General features: G+C 49.6%; 1 protein-coding gene across 7 annotated transcripts in view; it reads right to left on the bottom strand.

Annotated features, from left to right (window-relative positions):
- The window catches only part of DOCK11 (dedicator of cytokinesis 11), an 85,490-nt gene extending 62,165 nt beyond the window's left edge, over positions 1-23,325 (bottom strand). For 6 of the 7 annotated variants that reach the window (XR_012653994.1, XM_075054287.1, XM_075054291.1 and 3 more), the window contains exons 1-5: positions 23,151-23,325; positions 4,379-4,495; positions 4,064-4,153; positions 3,259-3,341; positions 2,144-2,213 (exon numbers count right to left, since the gene is read on the bottom strand). Coding sequence is in view for 6 of the 7 variants with exons in the window: in XM_075054287.1 (XP_074910388.1) it covers positions 2,144-2,213; positions 3,259-3,341; positions 4,064-4,153; positions 4,379-4,495; positions 23,151-23,252 (462 nt within the window). In the remaining variant the exon portion in view is untranslated. The remainder of the gene's footprint in view (positions 1-2,143; positions 2,214-3,258; positions 3,342-4,063; positions 4,154-4,378; positions 4,496-23,150) is intronic. The other variant, XM_075054289.1, reaches the window with a different exon arrangement.
- Between the last annotated feature and the right edge of the window lie 4,074 nt (positions 23,326-27,399).

Below are 27,399 nucleotides of genomic sequence, written 5' to 3'. Positions count from 1 at the left end.
CATATGTCCACCCTAGAAAGCAATACAGTTTTAACTACAGCAATACAGTAACATGTAGAACAAACGTACGTGTAACATGTACAGCTACACGTACAGTGTTATCACAAAAAAATTCAGGGTTCTCTCTTTCCAAGAAACAGGCAAAACAGGCTAGTTTGGGTCACCTTTAAAAAAGAATACATCTACACTGACAGAACTGCACAGCAATTTTGCAATGAGGAACTGCATGTTGGTTCTTAGGCAGTATTTCAAAAACCTGGGGAAGAAGGAAATTTTCAAAATGGTCTGTTCAGAAAGTTGCAAAATGCAGAGATCCAGACTTATTTTCTCATTTCCTTTTGTATAAATCCACTCTCCGTTTTAAATTTAGGCAAAACCCACCAAACCCCAATAGCTGAAATGTAACTGACTGGTTTCACACGTATCAAAACAAAAAGTTTCAGGCGACCCAACCACGCTGTTCTTGGCATACCAGCTGGGATTTCCATCTCTGCTCCTGTCCCGTGGTCCCAGAAAGAGAGAACAACCCTTCATCCATACCTAAACTGTGACCCCCACTGGGGAGGGAGGGAAATGAGATCCCAGACTGGTGAAAAAAACTCATCCTGGGACTTCCAGTGACTCAGCAGCAGAGGGGGACCTGGACTGCCTGACGATGAGCTATGAAGGGACTGGTTTATATTGCCTCCCACACCCCAAATGGCAGGTTTTCACTCTTCTTGTCAAACTTCCAATGACAAAGTAAATTGTCTAATGCTTTATTTCCTTGGGTAAAACAACCCATGATTTCTCCTTTATAATGGCTCACCTTTTTTTCATCAAGAGATTGCTTTTACTTGAATTTCTGTTACATAATTCTAATGTAAACACTCCATCAGGAAACTGTAATAGAATCCTTTAGATATGGCCATGCCAAAAGAGATAAATGCCAAAGATATCTGCAAAAGCACCAGGAATATTCTTCCACAACCAACATCAGTAACTTCACTTGTTTGAGTATTTGGGACACTGACCAGAAGAAAAAAGGTCTCCATCAAATTTTGATAGTATATTTTTGTCCTTTTGCTTTTTTCAGAGGCATGCCGATAACATACTGCACAGCTCTGTCTCCAGCCCAAATTAGATATTACTAAACAGGTAACAGCTCAAGTTAATGATGTCATGCAAACCAACAATACAGTCAAAAAAAATTAAGGTCAAACTTGAAAAAAAGGCATCTCAGTCCAGACCTGAGGTGTGCGGGGACACACATAGCAATTGTAAGAAATGTGCATGAAACAGCCCCTTCAAATCTTCACCTCTGCAAGAAGGAAACTTCCCTTTTCCTCTGTAAGTTCCTCAGCAGCAGCATCTTGGTGCCATGAGGAGTTTAAACAGCTGGGCTAAACTCTTCCCACCATAAACTAAAACTTCTTAATGTCATGTGCATGAATTAAGCTTCATGTGGTACCCGAGACAGAAAAATGCTACCCCTCTTGTAGCAAATGTGATATGCATAGGGAAACATGGCATCTGCATATTCCAAAATGACCACCAGGTTTGAGATGTCCCAATTGTCAGACCCCCCAGCTCACCCCCACGGTAGAGCTCCAAGGCTGCAAATCTTCCCTGCAACCAGCTAAGCACAAACATGCCAACTTCCAGAGGAAGCAAACGCCTTGGAACATTTGCATAGTATATACAGAACGGGATTGACATGCTGTGAATATATTGGGTAGAAGTGACGGATTAAGAATTGCAGGTTATGTGGTAGAGCACAAAGCTTTTTAAGAGGAGGACCCTGATATTGCAGTGTAGTTGAAAACCAAATTGCCCACTTTTAATTCTGGACATGAAGAATTTTACTTAGTAATTGTTCGGCTTCCTTTTTTTCCTCTTCTGCTGCTGCACTGTTTCAAGTGAAAAAGCCATGAAAAATATTATGGCTAATCTTGCAGCTAACTTAGGAGACCCTTGGCTCCAAGAGATTATCTTGTCATACTTTGAAATAAATCACTGTCTCAGTTTTGGTCCCATCTTCACAGTACAAAACATCTCACCAGAAAACCATTCCTGGCAACTGAATTCTGACTTTGGCTTGTGAAATCTGCTTTTTAACAGATCTTAGAGCAGAATACATAAAAAAAAAAAAAAAGACCCTTACCTCATCCTTTTCGAAGTCTTCATCAATTTCAAACACATGGCTTGGAATCTTGTCTGGCCTAAAGGATTTGCTGAAATCATAACACATTTTCATTTTTAACGACTGGGACATGAGTGTCCTCCAAGCCAGCAGCTGATGCTAGATCCAGAAGCAGTAGCCAAACTGCAGACTACAGAGCACAGCAGAACTGTCCTTCTGCAGAAGATAGATAGATTTCAAGAAACCTACAGCCCCTTACAGCTGGAGAAAGGTAACTTCTGAGTGCATTTTGTGGAAATTAAGAACATGCAGTATGCAATTAGTTTTTCCTGTGTTAGCCATCTGATTCTGCAGAGTTTTTGCTGACTTGAATTTATGCAACAGAGAGACAGAGCAGGCCAGTTTATCTCCCATCTTGCTAAAAAAGAAGCAAGATCGGAGTGCAAGATTATTCACAAAAAATTTTAATACGATTTGATCCACAGTGTTGCCCCATTGCTGCTTCACAACCCTGCGAGATCCTCAGAACAGACCTACTTTAGCCAATTAACAAGAAAATGCACTTAACAAGCTGCTAGCACACGAGTGGTCTGAACAGTGGTCCAGACATGCACAGAGCATGGGGAGCGAGAGCAGAGCAGGCGCCACCACTGAGAAAATAACAATCCAGCAGAAATCCGAGATGTATACGCCTGTCTGAAAAACCTGATTAGTTCTGGGGCCAGAATCACTGGCACAAGCCAGCATTTCAGAGCACATAACTCTCCAGCACTGCCAGCATTAGTAGCGATACTCCACCACCGGATTGGAGTTGTAAAACAACAGCTCAGTGAACAAAGGGCACAAAGAGGATCTGCTCAGCACGGGAACGCCATATCAAGCACGCAGAGAACATCAGCCCAGGGGGACAACGAGGCTCCCAATTTGAGACGAGCAGACACTGCCAACACGATTTATCCTGCCAGGTCCCCAGACGACATGAACCTCTGGCCCTCTAACCTTCAGTGACATACCTCTGGAGGGGAGGCTGCTTGTGGGACAGGCATCGGGAGGAAGGGTAGACTGTTTCTCCTAACCCTGCTCAAACCCCAGTCCTGTGACCATGCATTAGTATTCCAAGGGAGCGCGACACTTACCATGGCAACATCCGAAAGTCTCCTGAGTATTCCTCATACTTGTAGTTTACCACGTGCCAGTCTGAGCTGTAGGTTTTAATGCACTGAAAGGAAAACAATACAGCTCTTTGAAAGCTACACCAAGCAAAACAAAACCATGCACAAGTCTGAAAGGTTACAGACTGTTGGGTGAGGTAAGCACAAGTGGAAAGGGTCTGAACAAGCCGCTTCACTTGTTTTGCGTTGCAATACAGAATTTCATAAGGAACCTTTCCATCACAGAGACAAAATCACACAGCGTCTGGCCTGGCACACAGCTACTAATTTTGTATTTTCAACGCTCCAAGGCTTTAAAAAAGGAGTAGTGATTTGGGAGGGGACTGTTTTCCAGAAAACACCAATTTTCTGCCCTCGGAAATGTAGTGCCTCTAACTCGTCATTGACCATCGCTTGGCATTTAGTTCCACTGCACTTGGAGGGAATGCTCCTAGAGTGCGGCACTTCACAGAACAAACGCGTGGCACTCAGGATGCTCGGGGGAGGCTGTGTAGTCCACCCCTTGCCCTGCTGCACACCCACACCTTGCAGCTCAGGCAGGCGGTGCAAAGCCACACACCACGTCTGCGTACAAAACCCACTGGAAAGAAGCATGGCACAAGAGGCACGTGCGAGAACTATCTCGTGCAGCCAGCCTGCCAGTGACCGGTGCTTCCCACACAGGAAAAATTAAGTGATCTGCAACCTCACAGACAAGGAGCTATGGCAGAGCATCTTGCCTAAGGGAGAAAGTGCTGAAGGCAGGCATTGCATGGGCTTTTGCCCCCACCTCTTTGACGAAGAGACTCTGAGCTTTCTTTAGAGCGTCTTCTGGCACCGTCGACTGGACAGTCCTTCTCTGTCGACCGATGACTGAGATCTGTGGCAAAAAGGAGAACATGTTTTCAGTGCAACCCGGGTCTTCAGGGCTTGATACTTGCTTTAAATAAATGTGGTGGGCCCAAATCGCCAGTGGGTCATTTTGGTTTTTTGTGTCAGAAATGCAGCCAAAATTAACATGTGGTTAACAGTGGCAATTTTCCAAGGTAAGCAGGACTGGAGATTAGTGAGCCTCAAACATGAGAAACAGCCAGCACAAACTCACAGATACATCTTCGATTGGAAATATCAGCAGGTCCCGGAGGGGATCACTGTAGATCTGAACTTTGCGTTGAAGGATCACGTTCTCGTAGTCCAAGGGTTCAACCACTTTGGTTTTTTCCTGCAGGAAAAACAGAAGATGAAAAAATTTACATATATATAATATATAAAATAACCAGTAACTAACATCTTATGCTTAATTTAGCCTGACAATTTCAAACTGTGTTACCAATGGACCGCTCGTTAATTCAGCAATCTCATACTCATGTGATGCAGGTAACCACCAATGTGCATGTTTTGCAGAGAGGGAAATGAGGGGTTAAGTTATTTGTGCCTGGTAATAAGCTGCGGGAAGAAACAAAGCACTGCGCTGTTCTGGTCTGAGCACAGTCTCCAATTTCTTAATGGAGCAAGAAATCCTCCTGGACAAGCCACAGCTTTAACAGCTGCAACCTTCAGCATATTTATGTTTGAGCAGCTCATCCATCCAGCTCAGAAGAAATAAGGCCTCCTACACTGGCTCTGCTCAGCTCAAAGCTGGGTTTGCTAGAGGAGCTGATGAGAGTCGTGCTCTCTCTGGAAACGTGCTGCTGGCGAGATGAGAGCAAGCCATCTGCTATGACCTCCAGAGCAGGAATCTCACGCCGTGGAAGGAAGAGCAGCATCCCTCTAGAAAGGCAGGAAAGCCCTCTCCATAAATCACACCTCAGCCAGAGACGAAGGCTGGAAAAATCTGGGGCCTGGTTTTGCTCTCACTTACATTTCTGGGAAGCAAGAGGAACTTCTCCAAAATCCCTGGAGTCACAAGTAAAAACTATTAGGAGAACGCCATTACATTTGCTATTGCATTACTTTTGTCTGTGTTACAAGTCCAGAAAACAGAACTTAAAAAAATGTGAGAAAAACACAAGGGCAACTTCTGAAGTAGGCAAATGTCATTTCAGCTGCCCAGCCCTAGACTTCAGATTTCATAAGAGTCAGGCACTTAGCACTGCAGTTGTGAAAATTAAACTTCACACCAAAAGCAAACCCATGACTCTCTATGTGAATGGTCACAATAAAATGGGAAGCAAATTCTGATACATCAGCTTTGCCTTGTTTTGAATCTTGACCAAAATCTTGATGCCTGGTCATGTCATGGACAGTGTTTATCAAAATCCTCTAGCAGCCGCGTGATGCCAGGATGGCACGTGCCTCTGGTGATAACACCCTTGTAGGATGGCATGTTTGGGCTCTCCTCCCTTGGAAGAGGAACATCGGATATTTCCCCATTGGCAGCAATATTTACCCCCCAGCTGAATGGGTTTGCTGGGATGAACTGTTCACATAGCCCTGAGTTAAAAATGAGATCGGTATGAGGTCTCTTGCTGAAGACAGCAAAACCTGCAGCCTAAGAAAATGAGTCCAAAATGAGGACCAAAAGTTCAGCATCATATAACACAAGTGGGTAAACAGCCACACCACCAAGCATCCAAACAGCTCAATATTGCCTGTGACGTGAGATAAGCCAAGAAATCAACATTGCTCTCCCAAAAACTATCAGAGCCAATCATAGCCATAGGTTTCTGTGCTGTGCCTTTGGCTCCTGAGTCTTTGGGATGCATTAAGTAATGTCTACCAGCCCCTTGCAGCAAAGGTGAGCCAGGGTTTTGCTTTAATGACAACTGAGCATCTCCTGCATTGAAGTGGAGCTGGTGCTGGGACTTTGGGGAGGCAGTCATCACGCAAGGGGGTAATGGCCCCAGGCAGGAGCTGTTTGGGGATGGTCATATTTTAATCTTGTTTTAATCTTTTTCTGAAATGTTGCAGAAAATCTTTGTATGGTAGTATCTTCTCATATACCAGCACCTTTAAAAAAAATCAAGGAATTACAGAAAAAAAATTCTTTCTTTTTTTGCCATACTCTGGTACATGGTAAAAACAATAAAAATCCAGAGTCTGTAGCAAACCTGGATGGTCCTTTGGGCTGGAGCAGCAAAGGCAGCCGTCTCTTTTAGGCTGCCTCTGGCTTCTCTCACCCAAAGGAACAGCCCCACTGAGCAGAGGCCATTCCTCTGTCCCAGGTGCACGACGGGTGAGCTTTTAATACGTACGGAAAGCAAAACTGAGATGAAAGCTTTTCCCCACAGCACTTCAGAAATGCAAGGCGGGTACCTTTCATGTCGTGTTTCCCAGGACTGCATCCCAGCAGCAGAACGACATCCCAGCATCTCTCTGATGGAGGACAGCACAGCGCCTCTGTGCAATTAAGGCCCATTTTACTAATGTAAGCGACGCCTGGGTCCCACGCAAGCCTCTGGGCAGAGCAATTTCTGCACAGCCTTTCGCCGAGCACCCGCTCTGCCGTGCTTCTGGCTGTCCACAAAGAACTCTTACTCTTGGCTGGGGAAAATATACCTCCTGCCCCAGACAGTTTTGCATTCAAAATGTCTCTTTTCCACGCTGCAGGAATCCAGCATGGATTAGCTCAGATATCTGAAACGGTTCCCACTTAATTGCTCTCTGGAAACTTTGCTTCACTGCTTGCACTATCCTGAAAGAAACCTCGGAAGCCTCAGTGCCATGTTAGCACCAGCAGAAGCACTGCAGCCATCGCAGGAGAAGCCCACCAAATTACCGGTGGGAAAGAAAAGGTCACTCGGCAGAGAGCCCACATGGTGTCAGAGTAGCCGGGTGCTGCTGCTCGGCTCCCCCAGCCATGGGGGATTTGGGGCATGGGGTAGCAAACATTGCCAGCCCCAGTGTTGCATGCTGCCAGCCTCGCTGCACATGGAGCTCCAGGACCTGAGACTCTCATTAAAAAAAAAAAGAGAGATCATCTGAAAAACAGAAGTCCCAAAAACCCAACAGGTAGATGGAGAAAAGGAACCCATTTTCTCTCAGTTAGTCTTATGCTCTTTAAGTGCTTAATTGAATTTGGTTAATCATATGAAACACTGGTGTTATTTCAGGATAACATTACACGCTTCTGAAAATTTGCCAAGCTTTGCAAATTAATGTGAATTAACAGGACATTCATGAGCTGCTCTCCCATTTGCAGGTCTGGGGCCAGGCATCCCCAAAGCTTGGCCACCCCACGAGACCAGGCAGGACCCTACAGACCAGGCGTACGGCTCTCTGCCGACCTGTCCAATTTACTTTTCTTGCTGCTAATCACTGCAGCAATCCCAGCAAAACTCAGCAGCATAAGCTGGCTAAAGCAGTGCCATGAGCCCGAGCACTGCTTACACCAACTCCCCATCTCACCTTGCCCCAGCAGCAGCTGTAACAGCAAATTAGATTCACTCTAAGAGCCTTTCGCATGGCTATGGCATTAAATAGTGGCTTTGGGTATGCAGAACTCAGGCCTTCCAATTACACAACATTTTTAGTCCTTTTTTATTTTGCAGCATGGTCCTGAAACTGGGACTCTGTTTCTAAAGTCGTTCTTTTTAAAAGTTGGGTTCTTGATAACATTTCTTTTCTAGCTTTGACATCTCTGATGACCAGCAAGACAAAGTCCTGGCAGTGACCCTCATGGGATTTGATGACAATTAAAGGGTAAGGACTGAAAAGGATCCCACATCCTCACATGAGAGGCTTCAAAACCCATACAGCACTGCCCACCACATATATGAAAAAGCTCCTTAAAATAACTCACCACAGCCTTTCCACTCTTGTGGATTTAGCGATATTGGACAAAATGCGTTGTGCAGGCTGGTGCCGTGATCTGTATCCCATGCTGAGTCCTGGGACACACGGCCAACGACCCAGGGAGCTCCAGGAGGTGATGGATGTGCGCCTGCAGGGCTGCAGAGAGTTGTCACCCACATGGGCTTTGCAGCACTCACAGACAGGCATTTCTCCTCTGAAGCTGTTAGAAATGCAGTCCCTAGAGCTCTCCTTACCCAAGCTGTGGGATTTCCCTGTTCCAGCAGACAGCAGCCCTCTGTCACCTGCAGCACGGCGTTACGCCGGCCGTGCTCGCACCCGGCACGATGCAGCCAGGCTGTCACAGGCCACAACACGAACCACAGCAATGTCTCTAAAGTGAAGCCAAAAGAGGTAGGTCAAGCTGTTTGCAAGCAAAGCAGCTGCTTATGAAAGGATGTGGCCTGTCCCCTGCCTGCCATCGAGGAAACACAGACTTCTTCATCCACCCCAAACTGTGCTGGCTGCCCAGTGGGGCCAGACATGCACACGCCTCTGCAAACAGACCTGCGGAGTAAGGAGGGAGCCATCACAGTATTTTTCACCCTTTGGCCCACCCTAGTGCCCAGTGTCCCAACAGGGCTGGAGGTAAAGCTTTAAGCCCTGAAAATCAGGTTTCAAATTCTTAGTTTTTCTGACGAGCTTGGTTAAAGCACACACCTCCCGGTATCCAGGGCTCAGGCTCGCACTGCCCGGTGCTGTCACAACAGCAGATGGCACCCACCAAAGTCATTATGAAAGCCCAGGAAAAACTATTAGACTAAAGTAATTAGAGTCTTAGAAACCACAAATTCCTCCACAGGGAAAGCCAATATCCAACTGCAAAGAAATGCTGCCAGTCCAGCAACAAAATCAACCCATTTCTGCAGGAAAAAACATGCAGTTCTGCCAAAGCCATCCTGTTCTCTGGCATACATGCAGCAGCTATTCACCCAGGGCAGGCAGATGGGTGCACTGTGATGCTCCTCAGGTTCCTCTGACCTCTTGCGCAAGAGCAGTGTGGGCAGGTTGGGGTGAGCTGCCTTCTCCCGTGGCCCTTGCGGTCGCAGCACCCCAAGCACACCCGGCGGCAGCTCCTAGCCCAAAACACCGTGGCCCAATACACTGGGATAAAAATCAAGACCTGTGCAAAAGACCTCATAGTGGAAAAACATGAACAAACACCATTTAAATCAAAAGATAACAGGAGAGCAGTGTACCCTCCCAGATGAGCCCACTCACCTCTCTTAAACAACCCCACTGGTTCAAGCCCTGCACACCTGCCTGTTCCCAAAACCACGTTGCACTCTGTCCTTCTGCTTCTGCCCTGAGACTGCTGCTCCCCTGAGCACAGGCAAAACGACAGCCTATCTATTCGAGTATTGACTCTCTCCACCAGCGAGCAAGTCAGCCAGCATTTTAACAGGAAATTCAATGAAATGACTTCAACAGAAACATGCCCACAAACACCAACGCAAGGCTCTGCCTTTGGCCAAGCGCACGCACAAAGACCCAGCACAAGGAAAACCCCAAGTAAAGTCCTCATCCTCAGTGCTCTGCTTGTCCTGCTGCCCTCTGCCAGCCCGAGCGCAAACCCCCACTGGATAGAAACCATCACAGAGAGTTTGAGGGAAATGGTTTAGCAAGGGAATTACCCATTAACCAAGGGCGGGGGGGGGGGGGAATCTTAAGAAGTCAGATTAAATTGACTGGTTTCTGTATCCATATGCAAAGCCTAAAAAATTCCTTGTATTTGCTTTATAAACAAAGGTTCACAATGACAGCTGGAGACATTCATGTGGGGAAGTACAGGAAAGGCCATTTCTATTTTAAACTTTTATTGCCTGAAAAACAGTAGCTACCTGTCTTCTAGTGTCCTGCGTTTGTATACAATACAAACGTGCCAATGTTTTTATTAGAATTATATGATTAATGTTTTCCTGAAATCTTTTTCTCCCTGAATTACAACAGGTATAATCCAAGTGATGTGAATGTACAGAAAGTGAAGAGAAAACAGTTCATTCGAGGATTTTTTTAAAACAGTGGCCAAAGGAAAACTGTCAGAAAGCCTTTGTATTTTCAGTCCTTTCAGGCTGGCTCTCATCTAAAACAAGATCCAGGGAAGAAAAAGGCAACCCTGGCTGGTTTGGCTCTGCTTTAACCCATTTGCTCATCCCTTTGCGTTGACACGAGCCCCATGTCGGCTGCCAGCGCAGGTTTCCCATTGCACGGCGGAAGCCAAGCCCCAAGCAACCCCCAGCCCAGTGCAAGAGCTGCACCATGCTCGACTTTCACTTCTCACAGCGCTAACGGCCAGCGCACACACACACACTGCTTCATCTCTGCCCGACGCAGCCAGCCCTGCAACGCTTCCTCTGTGTCTTCCACTGAAAAAAACCACTTGCGGTTTCGGCAGCACCCGGGACACGGTGTTTTCTCACTTCCTCAGAAATGAAGCTCTACCCAGTGCACGCATCCACACTCACAAAGCAGCTAGAGAGACACAAGTGATCCAAATATTAAAAGGGATGGTTCTTTACGGCAGCTAAAGAGAGAAGAGGAAATAGCACGGACCACATGTACATATAAATGTATTGTCTCAGACTGCACAACTGTTACCTCAAATTTAGCAAGTATTTTACAGCCTATCTATTTACTGCCTCATCTGTTGCAATGCTATAATGCACTTACATGGAAAGCCTAGCAAAGCCCAAATTTTAAAACAAAACCCAAAGGGCCAAGTAGGTGAAATACACAGAAAATAGGAAGCAAAGTCCATCTGGGGAATTGATTAAAAGCTAAAGGGGGGAAAAAACCAGAAGCGTACAACTAACCTTTGGACATACTAGTCACAGTCACATCACTTCTGAGACTGGCAACAGCCCAGGGCAGAGAGGGACCACTTCGCATTGCAATGCACGATCTGGAAATGGGAGGATACCTTGCAGACAGTGGACAAAACCCCCCATTTTTTATTTTGCTCATGAAACCTGACAGTACATGGGAGAATTTAATTGGGAAATGAGAAAATCCACTTGGCAAACTGTATAGGCACATGGAACAGAGGAATTTCTATCCATAGGAAAGCTTTTCTAAAACCAGGGATTCAAAGATCTCAGGTCAGGGCTCTCTCAAATTGTGTAGTCTTTAAGAGCTTTTTTTTTAAAATAGAACATTTGTAACTCCTCACTTTTTCTGCACTACCATCTGATCCCATTGATCACATGCTCTAACTCAAGCTTGCAGAAAGGCTACAGAGCTTCATTTTAAAAAGCTGAGATTCACACATAATTCATCATTCCAGGAACCTGGGCATGAGAAAGAACAATGAAAAGTGGGAAACCCTGAGCTTGGCTATCCAGTACCTGGAACTGCCTTAACCCTGTGCAAAGCCAGAACAGAGTCTGCAGCCCAAAGACTTTACATTCAAAAGCACAGGAGAGAGGGAAGAGGTGGAAACAGAAACGGGGGGGTAAGGGCAAACAGGGAGACAGTGTGAGTCAGCACGCAGAGCAGCAGTCACAACACAACGCAGCCTCGCCGCTGCCAAGAGGTTTGTGGGCTTCTCAGCAAAGCCACATTTTGGGCAGCAATTAGAAGGGAGGGAATGAGGCAGCTCTCACCAGGTGATGGGGAGGTTGTGCCCACGAGCCTGCTGCAAACCCAGCACTCAGCTGGATGGAACAGCAAGGCCCAGGGCAAGATGCGCAGAGATGGGCTATGGTAAAACCACAAGGATGAAAAATAGTCAATAAAGCCGGGTATGAGCAGGCCAAAACTATTTTTACACTGGCCAGAGAGAAGAAGATTAAAAATGCAAGAGGAATGCCCAGACAGGAATCCTGGCTGTGCTGAAGGCACAAAAACACTGTGCTTGAGACCACAGGGGAAATGTCTACACCTGGGACAGGGGAGAGAGACGGGTTGTAAGACGGACATACAAACACACTGAGCACTTTGTGAAATGCCAAGGGAGGAAAACCTCCCGAGGAGGAGGAGGAGCAGGGGAAGCAGGGAGAGGGAAGGGGCGTCAGGAGCTGGTCCGAGGTGGTGCAGGGGCAGGTGGGATGGGGGATGCGGGTTTTGCTTGCCTGGGGATGGGGCCACGCTGGAGGTAGGTGAGCGCAGAGGCGACATCATGGGAAGCTTGTGCAAAGGCTGGGGCTCTGTAGCTGCAAAAGGCGGCAGATGGGGACAGGGAGGCCAAGAGTGGATGGCGGAGAGGGTGTGCGCTGCAGACAGGAGAGAGGAGCCCCATGGGCAACCAGGAAGGGAAGAGGGATGAGGTGAGGAGAAGAGGCCTGACAGGGAGGGATTGCGTGCCAACATGGCTCAGAGCAACGCTCTGCACAGCCCTCCCGCGGGCAGCGGGTGAGCAACCTCCAAAACAGCAGCGCTCCTGACAGCTCCAGTGTGATGTTCCCAGAGCCCCAGCCTGCCCAGCAGGCACTGCCTGCTGCAGGGCAGCCTCTCCTGCACCCCGCTCCCTGCTCGCCCAAATCCTGCATCCCAGAGTGAAGCTGGAAGCTCTGCCTTGCATGGATGCTCACAGCATGCGGATGCACGTGGATGCTCTGTGGCCCAGAAAGAGGAAAGCAGGACACAGGCTTGCACGGGCCAGACCAACACATGGGAGCAGATCTGTGGCACGCCGGCCCTCCGAGCGCTTTCCTCTCCCAGCAGCACACAGATCCTTCCTCGGACAGCGTGGGGTCCCTGAGAAGTTGTTAAGTGATGCCTTCAGCAGTGTATCCCAGCACCTCCTTTTTCCCCTGCAGTACTCATCCTATACCCTGGAAACAAATGTTTCCCCAGCTGCGGTCCAGGCAAGCAGGCTTTCCCTTCCCCAGTCCCCAGCACCCCCACAGCAAGCTGCAGGACTCGCTTTGTCTCTTTTACACCCAGAAATGGGTACACGGGGCAAAGGGAACCCAACGGCTGGACAGCAGTAGACACAGCTGCAAGTGCATCAGTTCTAGGGGTCTTATTAGACAGGGGCCTGGGTGAGAGTCCCCGCACTCCCACCTCCATACAGGAGTTATATGCCAGTCTGTGCCACATTCCAGCTCTGAAACACAGCACAGACAGCACAAGGCTGCTGTACCCCTCGTGATCCCTGCTCTGCGTTAAATGGAGATGGCTGCGTCTGACAGGAGCTCTCAGAGAAATAAAACGCCACGCGGTGGGGAAGAGGAGGATGGGTGCACAGTCCTGGCACCCTGCAAGAAAACACTTGCAGTGGAAATGACTCACGCTTTCCATCTGAAAGCGCAGAGCAAGAGCCTGCCCCCTCTCCTGTGCTCCCTTCCCTCCACCCCACTCAAGTCCTGTGCAAAAAGCATCTCACTGACCCACACCTCTCTCCTCCTGCATCGATGGCCCTGCGTGGCAGCAAAACCTCACCTGAGCACTACGAAGGGCAGACTGGGTTCTGGGTATTTTGTTATTTGTACGTCTCCTCCCAATTCTCTAGTGACAAAGCAAGTGTTTGCAGTTATCAGCGCTGTCTCGAGAGTGGTGTAGCATCAATGCAAGACACCAGCTTGGAGAAGGCTTGAAGAAACAGTCCAAAAGTTGATGTCAGTGTAGACATACAAATATTTACCTGTCATTATCAGGCCTGGCAAATAAAACTAATTCAGGCCTTGAAATGTCTTCAAATCGGATTAGAAATTACAGGAAGTCAGGATAATCAGCGTACGGCTCTTCACTTCCCTTCCCTTTACTTAAAAGTGGACTCCACACTTCACAGCATTTAGCAGATCACATTTTGAAACTCAGTTCTGCAGCCATGAGGGCCAGGAAGGCTGTTTTTTCCTGAAAGCTTGAGATTCTTGCAAAATCACTTAAGCGAAGGAAACAGCCGTCAGAAAGAAGCTGCGTTGCAATGAAGCAGCGAGAGTTTACTGCCAACCTGTGAGCAGCCCAGGCTGCCAGGCAGTGCTGCCACTTCAGCCCACATGCACTTCACCTTCACACATCACCTCTGAAAATGGTGCCCTGAATAAGTGCAGAGTCAATAGGAAAAGCACCGTCAGAAGCGAGTGGTAGCTGGGGGCATGGCCCATCTCTGGCATAAGCACACACTTGAGGTGATCCAGCACCGCTCCTGGACAGGGCAGTGAATCAGGGCAAGCATTTGAGATTGCTTTCAGTACCCTTGTCCCCTGTGCCCTGACCTTCCTCAGGATCACCGAGTGCTTCTGTGTGAGAGACACCAGTGACAGCTCAGTACAGACTGCCATGGCATCTCCAGTCCCCAGACACACCACCTGAAGCCCCGCACGTCCCCGCCTGCTCAAATCCAGCCCTTCTGCACGAGGAGCAGAGGGAGAGATCAGCGTAGCTCTACGTCAGTGGAGCTGCACCTGCATCCAGCTGAGCATCTGCCGCAGAGCGTGAGAGAGATGAAAACATGGCACGGCTTTGATTTTCTCCTCTGAAAATAATAGCATTAATAGAAATTGGCAAAAGGGTACTGGTTTCTATGGGACAGCTGAATATCTGCTGGATATGACTTCTCAAAACATTCTGTAAGCACAGGCATGCTAAAAATGGAAAATAGTAATTACAATGACAATATACATGTTATTTATGTCAGTTCTTAACTGGAGCATCCCAAAGCGCTTTTCAGATGTCACTGGTATTTCATCATTTATTTATGTAGCATCAGTTTTATATTTAGCATCCAGTTCCAGAATAGCCAGCTTCAGAACATCTTAAAGCAATTAATTGCACATAAGCAGAACTCCTCCCTTTCCTGCCTGCTCTTAAAAACTCTTGTTTTTCACTCAAGAAACCACTTGTGCGTGGGCCAAGCCAACTGCGCAGCCACTCCCCGAAGGCTTCGCTGGGGCACAAACAGAGCCGGGCAACGGTGAAGTGACTTGCCCAAGCCCATAGAGCAACGCTGCCAGGGAAATACGGAGCAGGAAATCGCGAGACGGTTTTGGGTTGCCTTAGCAATACAGTGAACACCCCCAGCAGTGAAGTCAAACCCCAGAGATGTCAGTGGTGGTTTAACCAGCCCAGGAAGTTGTTTTGTCTCAGCCCACATCTATGCTCCATCTTCGGGCTGCAGGCATCGGGCACTGGTGCAGACGGCTGCAGCGGCTGCAAAGTTAAACTCTTTTCTTCCCAGCAAATGCAGGAGGGCCTCTGGACAGGCTCTGCAATGGATGGGTTCTGCAATGCTTCAACCCACCCGCAGTCAAAATGCCGTTGTTGACAGAAGCACCTCAAAGGTTCCCCCCAGATGAAGACATCCACGCAAGCTCCAGCATTATGCAAAGGGACAAGGGAGTGCTTAGGGCTCCCCAGGCACAGAAGAAAAGGCAGAACTGCGAGGGAAACCTGTCTGAGTCCAGTGCAACTTTCCTGGAGCCCCAAACTGCCACGGAAAGCGGGCTGTCTGTTGGCAGCTGGGTTTGCCTCCCTGAAAACCAGCTTTGTGAGCATTCGGCCTGCCCCAGCCAGTACCATCATCTCCCTCCAAGAGACGGAGGCTCCTTTCTCCTCTCCGGACCGTGCCTTTCCTACCTGCATCTCCCACAAACCCAGCCCATCCATCCCTTTCCTGCTGGCACAACGCTTCCCTGGAGTCCCCGCTCCAGCTAACCCTGTGTCCACGAGGGCCGAGCCGCAGAGCCGCGGGTTTGGCAGGCTGGCAGAGCCCGGGCAGGCACGGAGCCAGTCGCCATCCTGAGCCGTGGCTTCCTCCAGACCTGCTGGGAGATGTGCCCTGCTCCATGCACAGACACTGCAGTGCAGCTCCAACCCACATCCCAGGCTCCTGACCGCTACCCAAGTACAGTTATATATATATATATATGGCTGTTACAGAAAGCAACGTATGGCGCTTTGACGTGACCAGGTCCTAATACTGCACAGGGGAGATGTCGTCTTTCTGGCTGCACCCGTGCAGTGTCCCCGCTCTGGGGACAGAGGGGCCAGGCTGCAGCGGGGTTGTCACTCAGCATGGTTCCAGGAGCAGGATGAGGGAGAAGGGAGCACTCTGGACCGAAACAGGCAGGGTCTTCTTCCAGCCTCAACCACTCCCCAGGGGCAGCCCCGTGGCAGGAGATATTAATAGGGGAGAGAGAAAATTGCATTTCAGCAAGAAAAGAGAGAGGGGTGAGAAGGGGGTCAGGAACAAGCAGAGCCGACCCCATTAGAGAAGCAGCAGGAGGCAGGGAAAAGCTGTAAAGATAAGTCAGGGCTGTGCTGAAGGAAAGAGGAGCCAGCAAGGCAGAGCTTTGATTTGTACTTTTTAAGGGAATGAAAGAGATGGAGGGAGCTGGTGGCAGGGAAACATACTCCAGCATTTCTGAGATGACAGCAATGCCCACAAAGGCATATGAAACTACCCTTTTCTTCCTTGGACAGAACAGGAATGAGGAGGCCAATTAACCAGGGAAGCTAAAGCACACGTGTGCCCCAAGCCTGGCTGCTGTTCAGCTACAGTGTGTGAATGTGACTTGCATTCTCAGGCCACAGAAATGTCAAAAGCTTTGTGTAATTTTGCATCATTAGAAATAATAAATCAGGGTGGAAAGGGCTAAGTGAAATGCTATAAGAGCCACCAAGCTGCATATATAAAAGGATGCTACGATATGCACTACAGCAGGTAGTCTAGGTTTAAATGCTCCTGGTCCTGGGAGGGGTCTCCGCAAGTATCTCCAGATAGCAGCAAAGGCTGAAACAAAGCCTGAGAGCCATCCCCTCACCGGATTTTGACTGCACCAAATCCCCAACCGCATTGCTGGCATTAGCTGCAGGCACCACCACCAACCATCTGTTCCAGCCGTTTCACTGCATCGAGGGTGGCAGGTCAGGGCAGATGCTGTCAATGCAGGGACACCTGCATTTTCATGACACTGCCCCTGGCACAGAACAAACCACTCCCAGCCTTGCCCAGCAAGCGTAAGGGCTGGATGCTTTGGTCTCTTCCTAGAGCTTTCTTATAATGGGCAGGAGGACACATATATTCAAATGGTGCCTTGGGAAGGATAAGATTTAGTGCCCATCAAAAGCTTGTTGTAGCCTCCAAAAACCTCAAGAAATGGATGCATTGACTACAGCTCATCCTATAGTACCCACTCCTCAGCGCACAGGGGAAGGTATTGCTTCATCTCTTCGGGACTGGGCATTGGTGGGAGACATGCCGGAGATTTGCTAAGTGGCCCCAAATAGCTACACAGTGTACTTGGGGCCCTGCTCCTCTCCATAAAATGGTTCCCTTCACCCACTGCACAACCGGTGTGTGCTCAGGTAGGAGCAAACCAGACCATTTCCACAGCACGCGCTGCCCAGGGCCACGCCACGGCACTCAGCCAGTGCTGAGCTAAATTCAGCCCCCTACAGCACACAAGCCCCAATTCAGGAAAGCATGTGATTCATTTTAAGAATGCATTTAAGTGTTTTCTTGAATAAGCCCCTGTGAGCAATAATGTCTCCATAAGCACTTCCACAAAGTCACCCGAGCAAGCTGTGGTGGCCCGCTCCAGAGGCACCCCGCCGCAGTGGGCAAAACCTGCCCTGGCTGAACTGGCAGCAAAACTCCCACCCACTTAAGCAGGGGCAGAATTTCCTCCCTTCTCTCATATACGTCTCTTTTTCTATGTAAATTATGCAAACACAGCATACTGACTACACCGGAGGGGGAACATGCATATATTCTGTGTCTCTCTTGAGTACCAAGATCACTACAAACGCTGCATATAAACAGTCTTCACATTGATCAAAGTGAATTTAGCTTATTAAAAGAGGATTCTATGCAGAAAGCTGATTTCCTCTGCATGAGTATAAATTCAGACACTAATAATATAGTTTAAGCTGAAAAAAACCCGCAGAAAGAACAAAATGCTTTTTTTGCCTCCAGTCAAAACCTTCTTAATATCACCGTTAACGAGCTTTTTATCTCCTTTTTGCGTCTGCCTGAAACTGAGCCACCCATACAAGCCCAGCCCAGCCAGGATCAAACAAAACCCATCTTCTCCTGGCACGCTGCCCACCGTCTCATGGTGAGGTTTCAGGGAGCACGTCCCACAGCACCACGTAACACAGGAGAGCAGACGCTCAGTTTGAATACCTCTCTATGGCAAGAATCGATGCAGTTGTTTGCAGGCAAAGGTTCTCCCCACTGCAGTTGCTGGGAGTTCACGTGCTGGCGTATGTGTGGCCGAGAGCTGTGAGTGTGCCTGGGTGCCAAGCTGTGCCTTGGGGTGCTCGGGGATGCACCACTGGGCTGGCTGACACTCAACGTGGGCAAATCCTTTGCAGCTGCTTCTTCTCAGATAAGATGCTGTGGGTCTGCATCCTTTGTAAATCTGTATGGCGAAGCAGTAAATGTATCTTCAGTTAATCTGTACAGAAATGATCTAAAGAAAATCAGAGTAATTGTGGGACACTTAAAATTGCCACCAGATGACTAGTTTTGGCAGCACTGTGGGAAAATGGATTGTCTGGGTTTTGTCAAGTGCTTGCTCCTCTGATCTCACGTCTCCCACACGTTTTATTTCTCTGTCACGACACAGAGAATGACACCTTTGGAAAACTTGCAACTGGCTTGAGACAGTCTCCTTGCAGGGGCTCAGCCGCTGCCGAGCACACCACTCCCAGAGAGAGGGGAGGCGCGGGGAGGCTCCAGCTCAGCCTTGGTCTTACATCCACACAGGGAAACAAGCGACCACGTGCAGCCGATTCGGGTCCTGAGGCAAAAGGTAGAGTCCTTGCTATTTTCCTGGCAGCGCCACAAGGCCCAAGATTACAGATCTCACTCACATGCGTGTGTGCTCTTAAATTGCCCAACTCTACAATGCCCCACAGCGCTGTCAGGGGGAAAGCAAAGATGGGGTGAAGGAGAGGTGCAGAGCAGGGGACCGCGCACCAGAGCATGCGTGTGTGTCCTGCCAGCAAGGTCTGAGCTCCGTCCTGCAACGCTCCTGTGGCCGCCCAGGTCCCGTGTCGGCCAGCGCCGCGGTGCAGGTTTCTCCTGCCTCACTGCACGACTTTCCCATTGATAATCTGCAACATCCTGAGCGTGGAGAGGATGGGAGGAGGGAGATTGCACTGAAGGTCTGAGCCAAGATCACCTGTGTCTATCCACTGCCAAAGGTCTCTGGCCGCTCTCCTTGAGGTCTAGCCTAGATGTCTCTCCCAGGTATCACCAGCACTTCGTACTCTGGCTCTGAAGTTGCACTTCTAACACAGTACTTTACTGTTGGAGCCCCAAGGTTTAAGCTGCAGGTGATCTCTTGGTTAAGAACGGTTTAAGTTATCACACTTAGGCTCGGACTGTTCCTCTCTCTAGCCTAATCTGACAATTTTCCTGCATCTTTTAGCGTGACATTTATCCCACCTGCCAACTTCTGTGAAATTTGTCTGTTTATTTAAACAGTGACCTTGTTTATCAGTTATTCTGCCAAAACTCCATCCGTAAGTTATAATCAGTAGTGTACATAAGGGATCATTCAAAGCTGAAATTGATACAATCTGCCCTACAGCTTTGCAAAGAAAAGTGCACAGAGAGAACCAGGGTTCCCACACGCCCTGGCTGCCCGTGGTCCCCTCAGCGCTCCCAACTCCGCTCCGCAGGGCTGCGCATGCTTTCATGGGATTCCCGCTGAACTCCTTTTCCTCGCCAAGACCTCCTTTACACAGCCCATCTGTGAACACGCGATGCAAGACCAGAAGGACAGCCGGGACGCCGGGAACACCAGCACTATAAGAGGAAACAAAAGAGCCCCAAGTGAAAGCTGCACGTCATCCTTCTCCATCCACGGGGCCTGAAGTGCCTCTGAGCAACCCACCACAGCCTAAGCTTACTTTCACTGCTACAGCTCCAGATTACAGCTCCGCTTATACCATGACAGGAGCAGCACTGGCTGCATCCTAGCAGCTGGTCCAAAGGGCAATGGGTGGGACATGGGTACCCCAGGACACCTCGGAAAGGGACAACCTCCCTTTTTGCTGCCGATGTCCAGCCACCACCATATGCTACGCTTCCCTTTCACAAGCACAAAGGAGCAGAGGCCTGCCAGAAGTCACCAACCAAATTCCCACCAACTGCACTCCAGCTTTGCAAACCAAAGAGAAGCGTAAATATTCTCCTAGCTCTAGACAAGCGTAAACGGAAAATCAGGAACAGAAATAAGATGACATGAGCTTCACTGCACCTGCAGAACGGCAGTTTTGGAGCTGCATCATACCAGACATCACATTTGCTCAGGCTGGCCGTGCAGGAGCACAGCGCTGTTGGCTGGAGATGTGTCTCCTTTAACGCACAAATTATGGCTCAGTACAAGCTGACCGCTTTCATGACATTAAAAGCTTTCCTCACTGAAACGTTTTTGTTTACTAGTATTTCATTCACTGACTACAAATGGCTTCTTACCCCAGACAGTGTCTTGTCTTGAGGGAGTGTCTTGAATGCCCAAAATGCCGAGCTCAGTCTATGCATTGAAAGAGCCCTACAGAGCCCACTCCTCCTGCGGATGAAGTTGCATGCTCCGGTACCTGCAGCACTAGCTCTGCTCCCCACCCCTTCATCTCATCCATTCTCACCACCACAGATACCCGTGGTTTCAGCTACGATTGCTCCAAGGCAAGCAGACAGCCAAGGTAGCTGACAGGATCATTGAGGGACAGGCAGGGTATCCCCAGGGGCTGGGGGAATATTAAACTATTCACATACTTTTATTGACTTAACAACACCTGCTGCATCCAGGCTGCAGGAAGGGGATGGGATCCTGCCAAGCAAGGTCCCCAGTGCGATTGCAGTCTGCTTCAGACTGCCAGAAAGCCCCAGCTCCCCGCATCCTGGGACACACCGCACCGCACGCTGCCAGCCTGCTCCATCTACTTACCAAGCACCAGCCCCTGCTCCCCACGTACCCATCAACCACCCCCTGCCTCCAGGGGCACTGATGAGCTTGGCACTGCCCCGGGGTGAGGGAGAGCTGGGACTGCAGCCTGCTGGCACACACCTGATGCCGGGGCCTTCGGTCTCCCCCACTCTGCCCGTGGCAAGGAGGGGGCAGACGGGTAGGACATGCGCTCACGCCACGCTTTGTAGCTGCCCAGCTCATCAGCACCAAGGCTGAGCCTCACCCTGGGAGCAGGATCAGAAACTAAGGCTTTTCGGTCTCATCCTCTCGCCACCACTCCCCACCGTTGTTTCCCGGGATGCCCCTCTCCACCCTCCCGACAGCCAGCACACCTCCACATAGACATCCCTTCTGCGCAAGGATGATGACCTAGTAGATGGAGAGGAACCGCCTTTTTCTTGGAGCAACCCAGAAAGCATGAACCTCATCCTTTAATCACTGAGGCCGGACGAAGTGCCATCTGAGACGGGCCTATAAGCTTATGCCACCTCCTTCCCCGCTCTCTGAATGCTGCAGTGTCTTAACGGCTCTTCCTAGAGATGCAGAAGTGCTGGGACTTATCCCTTGCTGCTGAACTGTTGAAAGCGGGAAGCTCTGCCAAGACCTAGGAGTCACAGACACCTGCCCTCACCCTCCTCCTGAGCTTGGCTGCAAACACACTAAGCAGCACAGCAGCTCTAGGGCATTTGCCTGTCAGAAAGAGAGAGAAGTTGGCAGGGATGGCGTGAGCGATGAAACCCTAGTCAGGATCAGAAAAAGAGCGGCTGCTGAGGGATGCTGGACTCTGCTGGCTCCTTTGGGTTGCTGTCAAGGTTTTACTTATTTTCATCTGCAGTCCCACCCATCCCTTCCCTTTCTGACAGAAGGCACCTGGCACAGGCACCAAGTAACCATTTGCCTGTAGGATACCAAAGCTCTTCAGGTCCTATACAAACAATTTCATTTTTAATGAGAGGTTCCATCAGCTTGTACAAAGCATTTGTCCCTATGTATTGTTGATGAAAGAAGGAAAGACAATCATGTGGGAGCCCGTAAGGATCCCTGAACAACTGCACATAGGAAGCAATAAGCCATTGCACTAGGAAATCAGACTGGATCCTCTCCATGGCTTTTCTCAGCTTTAGAAATCAGTAAATTTACAAGAAAACTCTGTTTTTAAAAGAATTGTTTAAATCCCTCCATTTACTTAACAGCACATGCCATTTAATCTGACAGTAGAGGACCAGTGGGAATTATTCACTGAACTTGTACTGCACTTTCTCCATATCCCATTGACTAACCTTCCATCAAAGTCAAGGTCAAAGTTGATTACACGCTAGAGTAATTCAATAAGCAACAGTGAAATACATCCAACAGAGCCCAGGGAAGCTTTGAAGTGACCCCAGCACCCACCCAGGGTGCAGCAGCTCACGTTTGCACAGCTGCGAGCACAACAAAGACAACCTGCTGCAGCATCCCACACGCAGGGAGGAAATGCATCTGCTAAAGCTCGTGACTTTCGTCCCAGACATTTGAGCGTGATTCCTGGGATACGTCGGACCCGCGGCTTACGCCAGTGCCCCTGCCTCCCTCTCACCTTGCCAGGCCGTGCCCCGCGGTCCCGCCCTATTTATTCGCCGGTTTTACGTTGCCTGCACCCTGGGCAGGGTGAGCTCCGCTCCCTGTTCGCTCAGCGCCCTGCGCGGACAGATCCTGCCCAACTCCCGCTGCCCCCACGCGAGCACTACCTCACCCCGGGCGGCAGAAGCGCCGGTCCCCCGCGATCCTCACCCCTCCGAACCGCGCTCCCACGGGCGGCAAGCGGGGTGGCGGGCGGGATGGCGTGACACAACACACGCCGAGGGGAACCCAACCGGGCGATTCTGCCCTTCCCCATCCCCTGCCGCGCTCAGCCGCGCCCTGCCCGCCCCTCGCCCGGCGCTCCCCAACCCCTGCCCGGCCGTGCCCCGCGCATCCCCCGCTCTGCCCCTTCCTCCTCCTCTTCCCCCGCTCCGCGCATCCCCTGCCCGACTCTGCCCCCCTCCTCAGCCGCTGCCGGGCGCCTCCCCGCCGCCCGCCCAGTGCCCTGCCGCCGCTCCCCGCGGGCCGACCGCGGCCCCCGCCGGGAGCTGCCCAAGGTACCGCCGGGCCGGGGCCGGGGCCGGGGCCGGGCTCCCGCCCGCGGCTTCCCCCGAGCCGCGCCGCGCCGAGCCGCGCCGCGCCGAGCCGAGCCGCGCTCACCAGGACGAAGGAGCTGCGCACCGCCTCCGAGACGCTCTGCCGCAGCTCGGCGGCCGTGCCCGGCTTGCTGAGCCGCTTCGTGAACTTCCTCACTTCCGACATGGCGACATGGTCCGCGCCGAGCGCTGCGGGGCCGCGCCGAACCGCCGGCTGCTGCCTCCCCTTCCCTGCCGGCGGGCGGGCGCGGCGGGGCCGGGCCGGGGGCGGGAGCGGGGAGGGGAGCGGGGAGGGGAACGGGGAGGGGAACGGGGAGGGCCCGCCCCGCCACGGCCCCGCTTTGTCCCCGCTGCAGGTGCCGCCCCGGGGCCGGCTGCCCCCCCCTCCATCTCCGCACACCCATCCTGCTCCGGCAGACAAAGCCCGGGCTGGGGCTCTGCGGGACACAGCCGGAGGTGCGCCCCGGCCCCACCACAGCCGCAGGGGATGCTCCAGGGAAGCAGCAGCAGTTCGGTCGGCCGCTGGTGCTGGGGCTCACGGCAAAGGCAGCCAGGCTCTAGGCGAAGTTACCGGACATTTGTCCCAACGCGAGCCCGAGGCGGCTCGGTCCATACGGGGCAGCGGGCCGTTGGGAGCGGGGGTCTCCATGCAGCTCTGCCCAAGGTGCGTCCCTGCTGTACGAGCCGTGCTCCTGTAAGGCCAACCTGGATCCAGGACGAGATCTTACTACTGAGCATCTCCAGGCTGCAGGGTTTGCTATAGGAAAGCGCTTTGATTACAGAGGCCATGATCCCATGTGCTGCAAAGGCAAGAGGGAAGGAAGCGGAAGGAAGGTTCCTCAGGACTGAAGTTAATTCCTAGTCCTTGTTACTTTGGCATTGGGCACTGTTTTTAAGGATGGTGATTTTGAAAATATAATAGATGTAGAGTGAGCCATCGATCCTTCGTGTTTTGTACATTAAAGCCTTACTTTTAAATATTTTGACTTACTTCATTGCGTGCTGTGCCTTTGCAGCAAGATACCGAATTGGACAGAGTTGCCATGTAGTCATACTCTTAAGGAATTTCCACATATTGTGCCATATGGCTGGTTAAATACTATCTACAAAGACCTCACTGGAATTATAGGCATGCTGTAAGTCACGCAACATATAGAGGAATTGCTTTGATTATGAGAGCCAATCTGTAGGGGGTAATGAATACAGCTATTATGATCCAAACTGTTCAAAATGTTATTTGTGACTTCCAAAGCATGCAAGTCAGTTATTGTTCTGCTTTTTAGCAGTTCACTGAAGGGGCAGCAGACACCATTTCATATTAAACACTGCTCTGATTTTTTACACCAGAGGCAAAACAAATCTAAAAGCTTACTGTTAATTATCAAATATCTACTAGATGAGGGACAGAAAAAAAAGAGTTTGAGCCAGAGAATTAGCATTTTCACAAAGCTTTTCTAAATCTGTCGAAATTAAGAAGCAAAAAAACCCTTGTGACGCATGATTCCAGCTGCAGCACACTGAAGTTCACTTCCTTACCCCCACACCCATGCACATTCTTGCAGGGATTTTACCAACAACTTTAGATCATTACACCATACAGCTCCAGTGACTGCACTGCGATGAACTGGGCTATGGCTACACTAGTAAGTAAAATTATTAAGTCTCATTTGCCTGGCTGCAAGAAGACAGGTAAGACAACGATGCCTGTCACAGAATGGGGTAGCCCTATTCGTCCTGCCTGCTCGGGAGAGCCCCTGGCCCCTGCGGTTCCTCAGAGCAGGCTGGGCACTGCGGGAGAGCACAAGCCAGCACAACACAAATGATCAGAGGCCAACACTTACGGCAGTGCCATTTCTGCCTTTGGTCTGCTACATTAGGAACATCTCCAAGAACCAGAGTGTTTGCCAAGGGGCTGAGAATTGCACTGTGACGGGTCACTTGACAAGAAATAAAATCATCCCTAGAGCACCCACTCCTTGTTTATCCAGTCAGAAGCAAAAAGTTCCTACTAATGTTATGAGCTTGGTTTGGTGCCAGTGAGGGGCTGTATCTGATAAGCTGCCCATCAGCATCCCACTCAACTGAGCTAAGCAGGCATGGAAGACCAGTGAACAGTGAGGCTGTTTTTTCGAGCTAAGCATGAAAACAAAAGGAAAATAGAAGCAACGGGAAGGACACATCACATGAAAACAACATGCAGAAAACTGTGACTCCCTCTCAGGAAGACCAAACATCAGAATAAGAGTCTCAGGCACAATGAGTACTAAGGCAGGAGAACAGCAGCCACAGCACCACTGCAACAAGACAAACCCAAGGTTGCAAGGATTGTGGTTTCATCTCCTTTTTCACAGGGAAGAAAGGCCACTAATGGTTTATCAGCATAAGAAAGGCACCCAAGAACATGCAGGGGCATTCTGGAGGTGCTGAGGAATTGCACTGCCTCAGATAACCTAACTGCTTTCTTGAATTCAGCCTGCCATAGGGAACTCACAGACTCATCTGTACTAACATTTTCACCTCTTCGTTGAGACTAGAGCCTTGAGGCCCCCGATGTAATTTTCATCCCAGGCCTTTCCAAAACATAAGCACCATTGAAATTGCTTCCATTTTCTTCCCATGTACACAACTGCAGCTTCTCTTTTGCCTTTAGCAGATTCAACCAAGAACCCTGAGCACCAGACTCTCCAGCTGATGGATTGACTGCCCTTTTCCCAGGCATATGCATTTATTGGAAGCCCAGGAACAGCAATGAACACCAGATTCTCTGGGAAAGACAGAGTCTTTGCTGTAGGCTGAGACTGTCTTTAGGACAGGCAGCTCTTCCCACTTCCTTTGTCTGTCACCCTCTAGTCATCAAGTTCAGACAGGGAATTCCTCTTTCTGAGGAAAGAATCAAATTCAACAGAAATGTGCTCTGCTACTGGCCAGGCTTTATGACCCACCCAACCCAAAAGGAAACTTCAATAAAACGGGAGAAAAGAAAAGAAGGGAGAAAAGAAGGGAGAAAAGAAGGGAGAAAAGAAGGGAGAAAAGAAGGGAGAAAAGAAGGGAGAAAAGAAGGGAGAAAAGAAGGGAGAAAAGAAGGGAGAAAAGAAGGGAGAAAAGAAGGGAGAAAAGAAGGGAGAAAAGAAGGGAGAAAAGAAGGGAGAAAAGAAGGGAGAAAAGAAGGGAGAAAAGAAGGGAGAAAAGAAGGGAGAAAAGAAGGGAGAAAAGAAGGGAGAAAAGAAGGGAGAAAAGAAGGGAGAAAAGAAGGGAGAAAAGAAGGGAGAAAAGAAGGGAGAAAAGAAGGGAGAAAAGAAGGGAGAAAAGAAGGGAGAAAAGAAGGGAGAAAAGAAGGGAGAAAAGAAGGGAGAAAAGAAGGGAGAAAAGAAGGGAGAAAAGAAGGGAGAAAAGAAGGGAGAAAAGAAGGGAGAAAAGAAGGGAGAAAAGAAGGGAGAAAAGAAGGGAGAAAAGAAGGGAGAAAAGAAGGGAGAAAAGAAGGGAGAAAAGAAGGGAGAAAAGAAGGGAGAAAAGAAGGGAGAAAAGAAGGGAGAAAAGAAGGGAGAAAAGAAGGGAGAAAAGAAGGGAGAAAAGAAGGGAGAAAAGAAGGGAGAAAAGAAGGGAGAAAAGAAGGGAGAAAAGAAGGGAGAAAAGAAGGGAGAAAAGAAGGGAGAAAAGAAGGGAGAAAAGAAGGGAGAAAAGAAGGGAGAAAAGAAGGGAGAAAAGAAGGGAGAAAAGAAGGGAGAAAAGAAGGGAGAAAAGAAGGGAGAAAAGAAGGGAGAAAAGAAGGGAGAAAAGAAGGGAGAAAAGAAGGGAGAAAAGAAGGGAGAAAAGAAGGGAGAAAAGAAGGGAGAAAAGAAGGGAGAAAAGAAGGGAGAAAAGAAGGGAGAAAAGAAGGGAGAAAAGAAGGGAGAAAAGAAGGGAGAAAAGAAGGGAGAAAAGAAGGGAGAAAAGAAGGGAGAAAAGAAGGGAGAAAAGAAGGGAGAAAAGAAGGGAGAAAAGAAGGGAGAAAAGAAGGGAGAAAAGAAGGGAGAAAAGAAGGGAGAAAAGAAGGGAGAAAAGAAGGGAGAAAAGAAGGGAGAAAAGAAGGGAGAAAAGAAACGATCTGCTGAAACAACATAGAGTTCACAGGCAAGAGGGAACTCCTGGCTGATCCAAAACTCCCAGCCTGTAACAGCTTTTGACTTTGACTATCAACTTTTAAAAACGGAACCATCAGCAAGCATGGAATTAATGACGTGACACTAGAAAAACAGTGGAAATTTCAGTGTTTTGCATTATGTGTGTTGATGGTGAAAACCCACAATATCAGGGTGTGGGCAAAGAGCTGTACA

This window comes from Buteo buteo, chromosome 22 (assembly GCF_964188355.1).
Source record: "Buteo buteo chromosome 22, bButBut1.hap1.1, whole genome shotgun sequence".
Classification (NCBI taxonomy): domain Eukaryota; kingdom Metazoa; phylum Chordata; class Aves; order Accipitriformes; family Accipitridae; genus Buteo; species Buteo buteo.
Note: the sequence above shows the minus strand (reverse complement) of the source record. Positions and strands in the feature narration are given on the sequence as shown.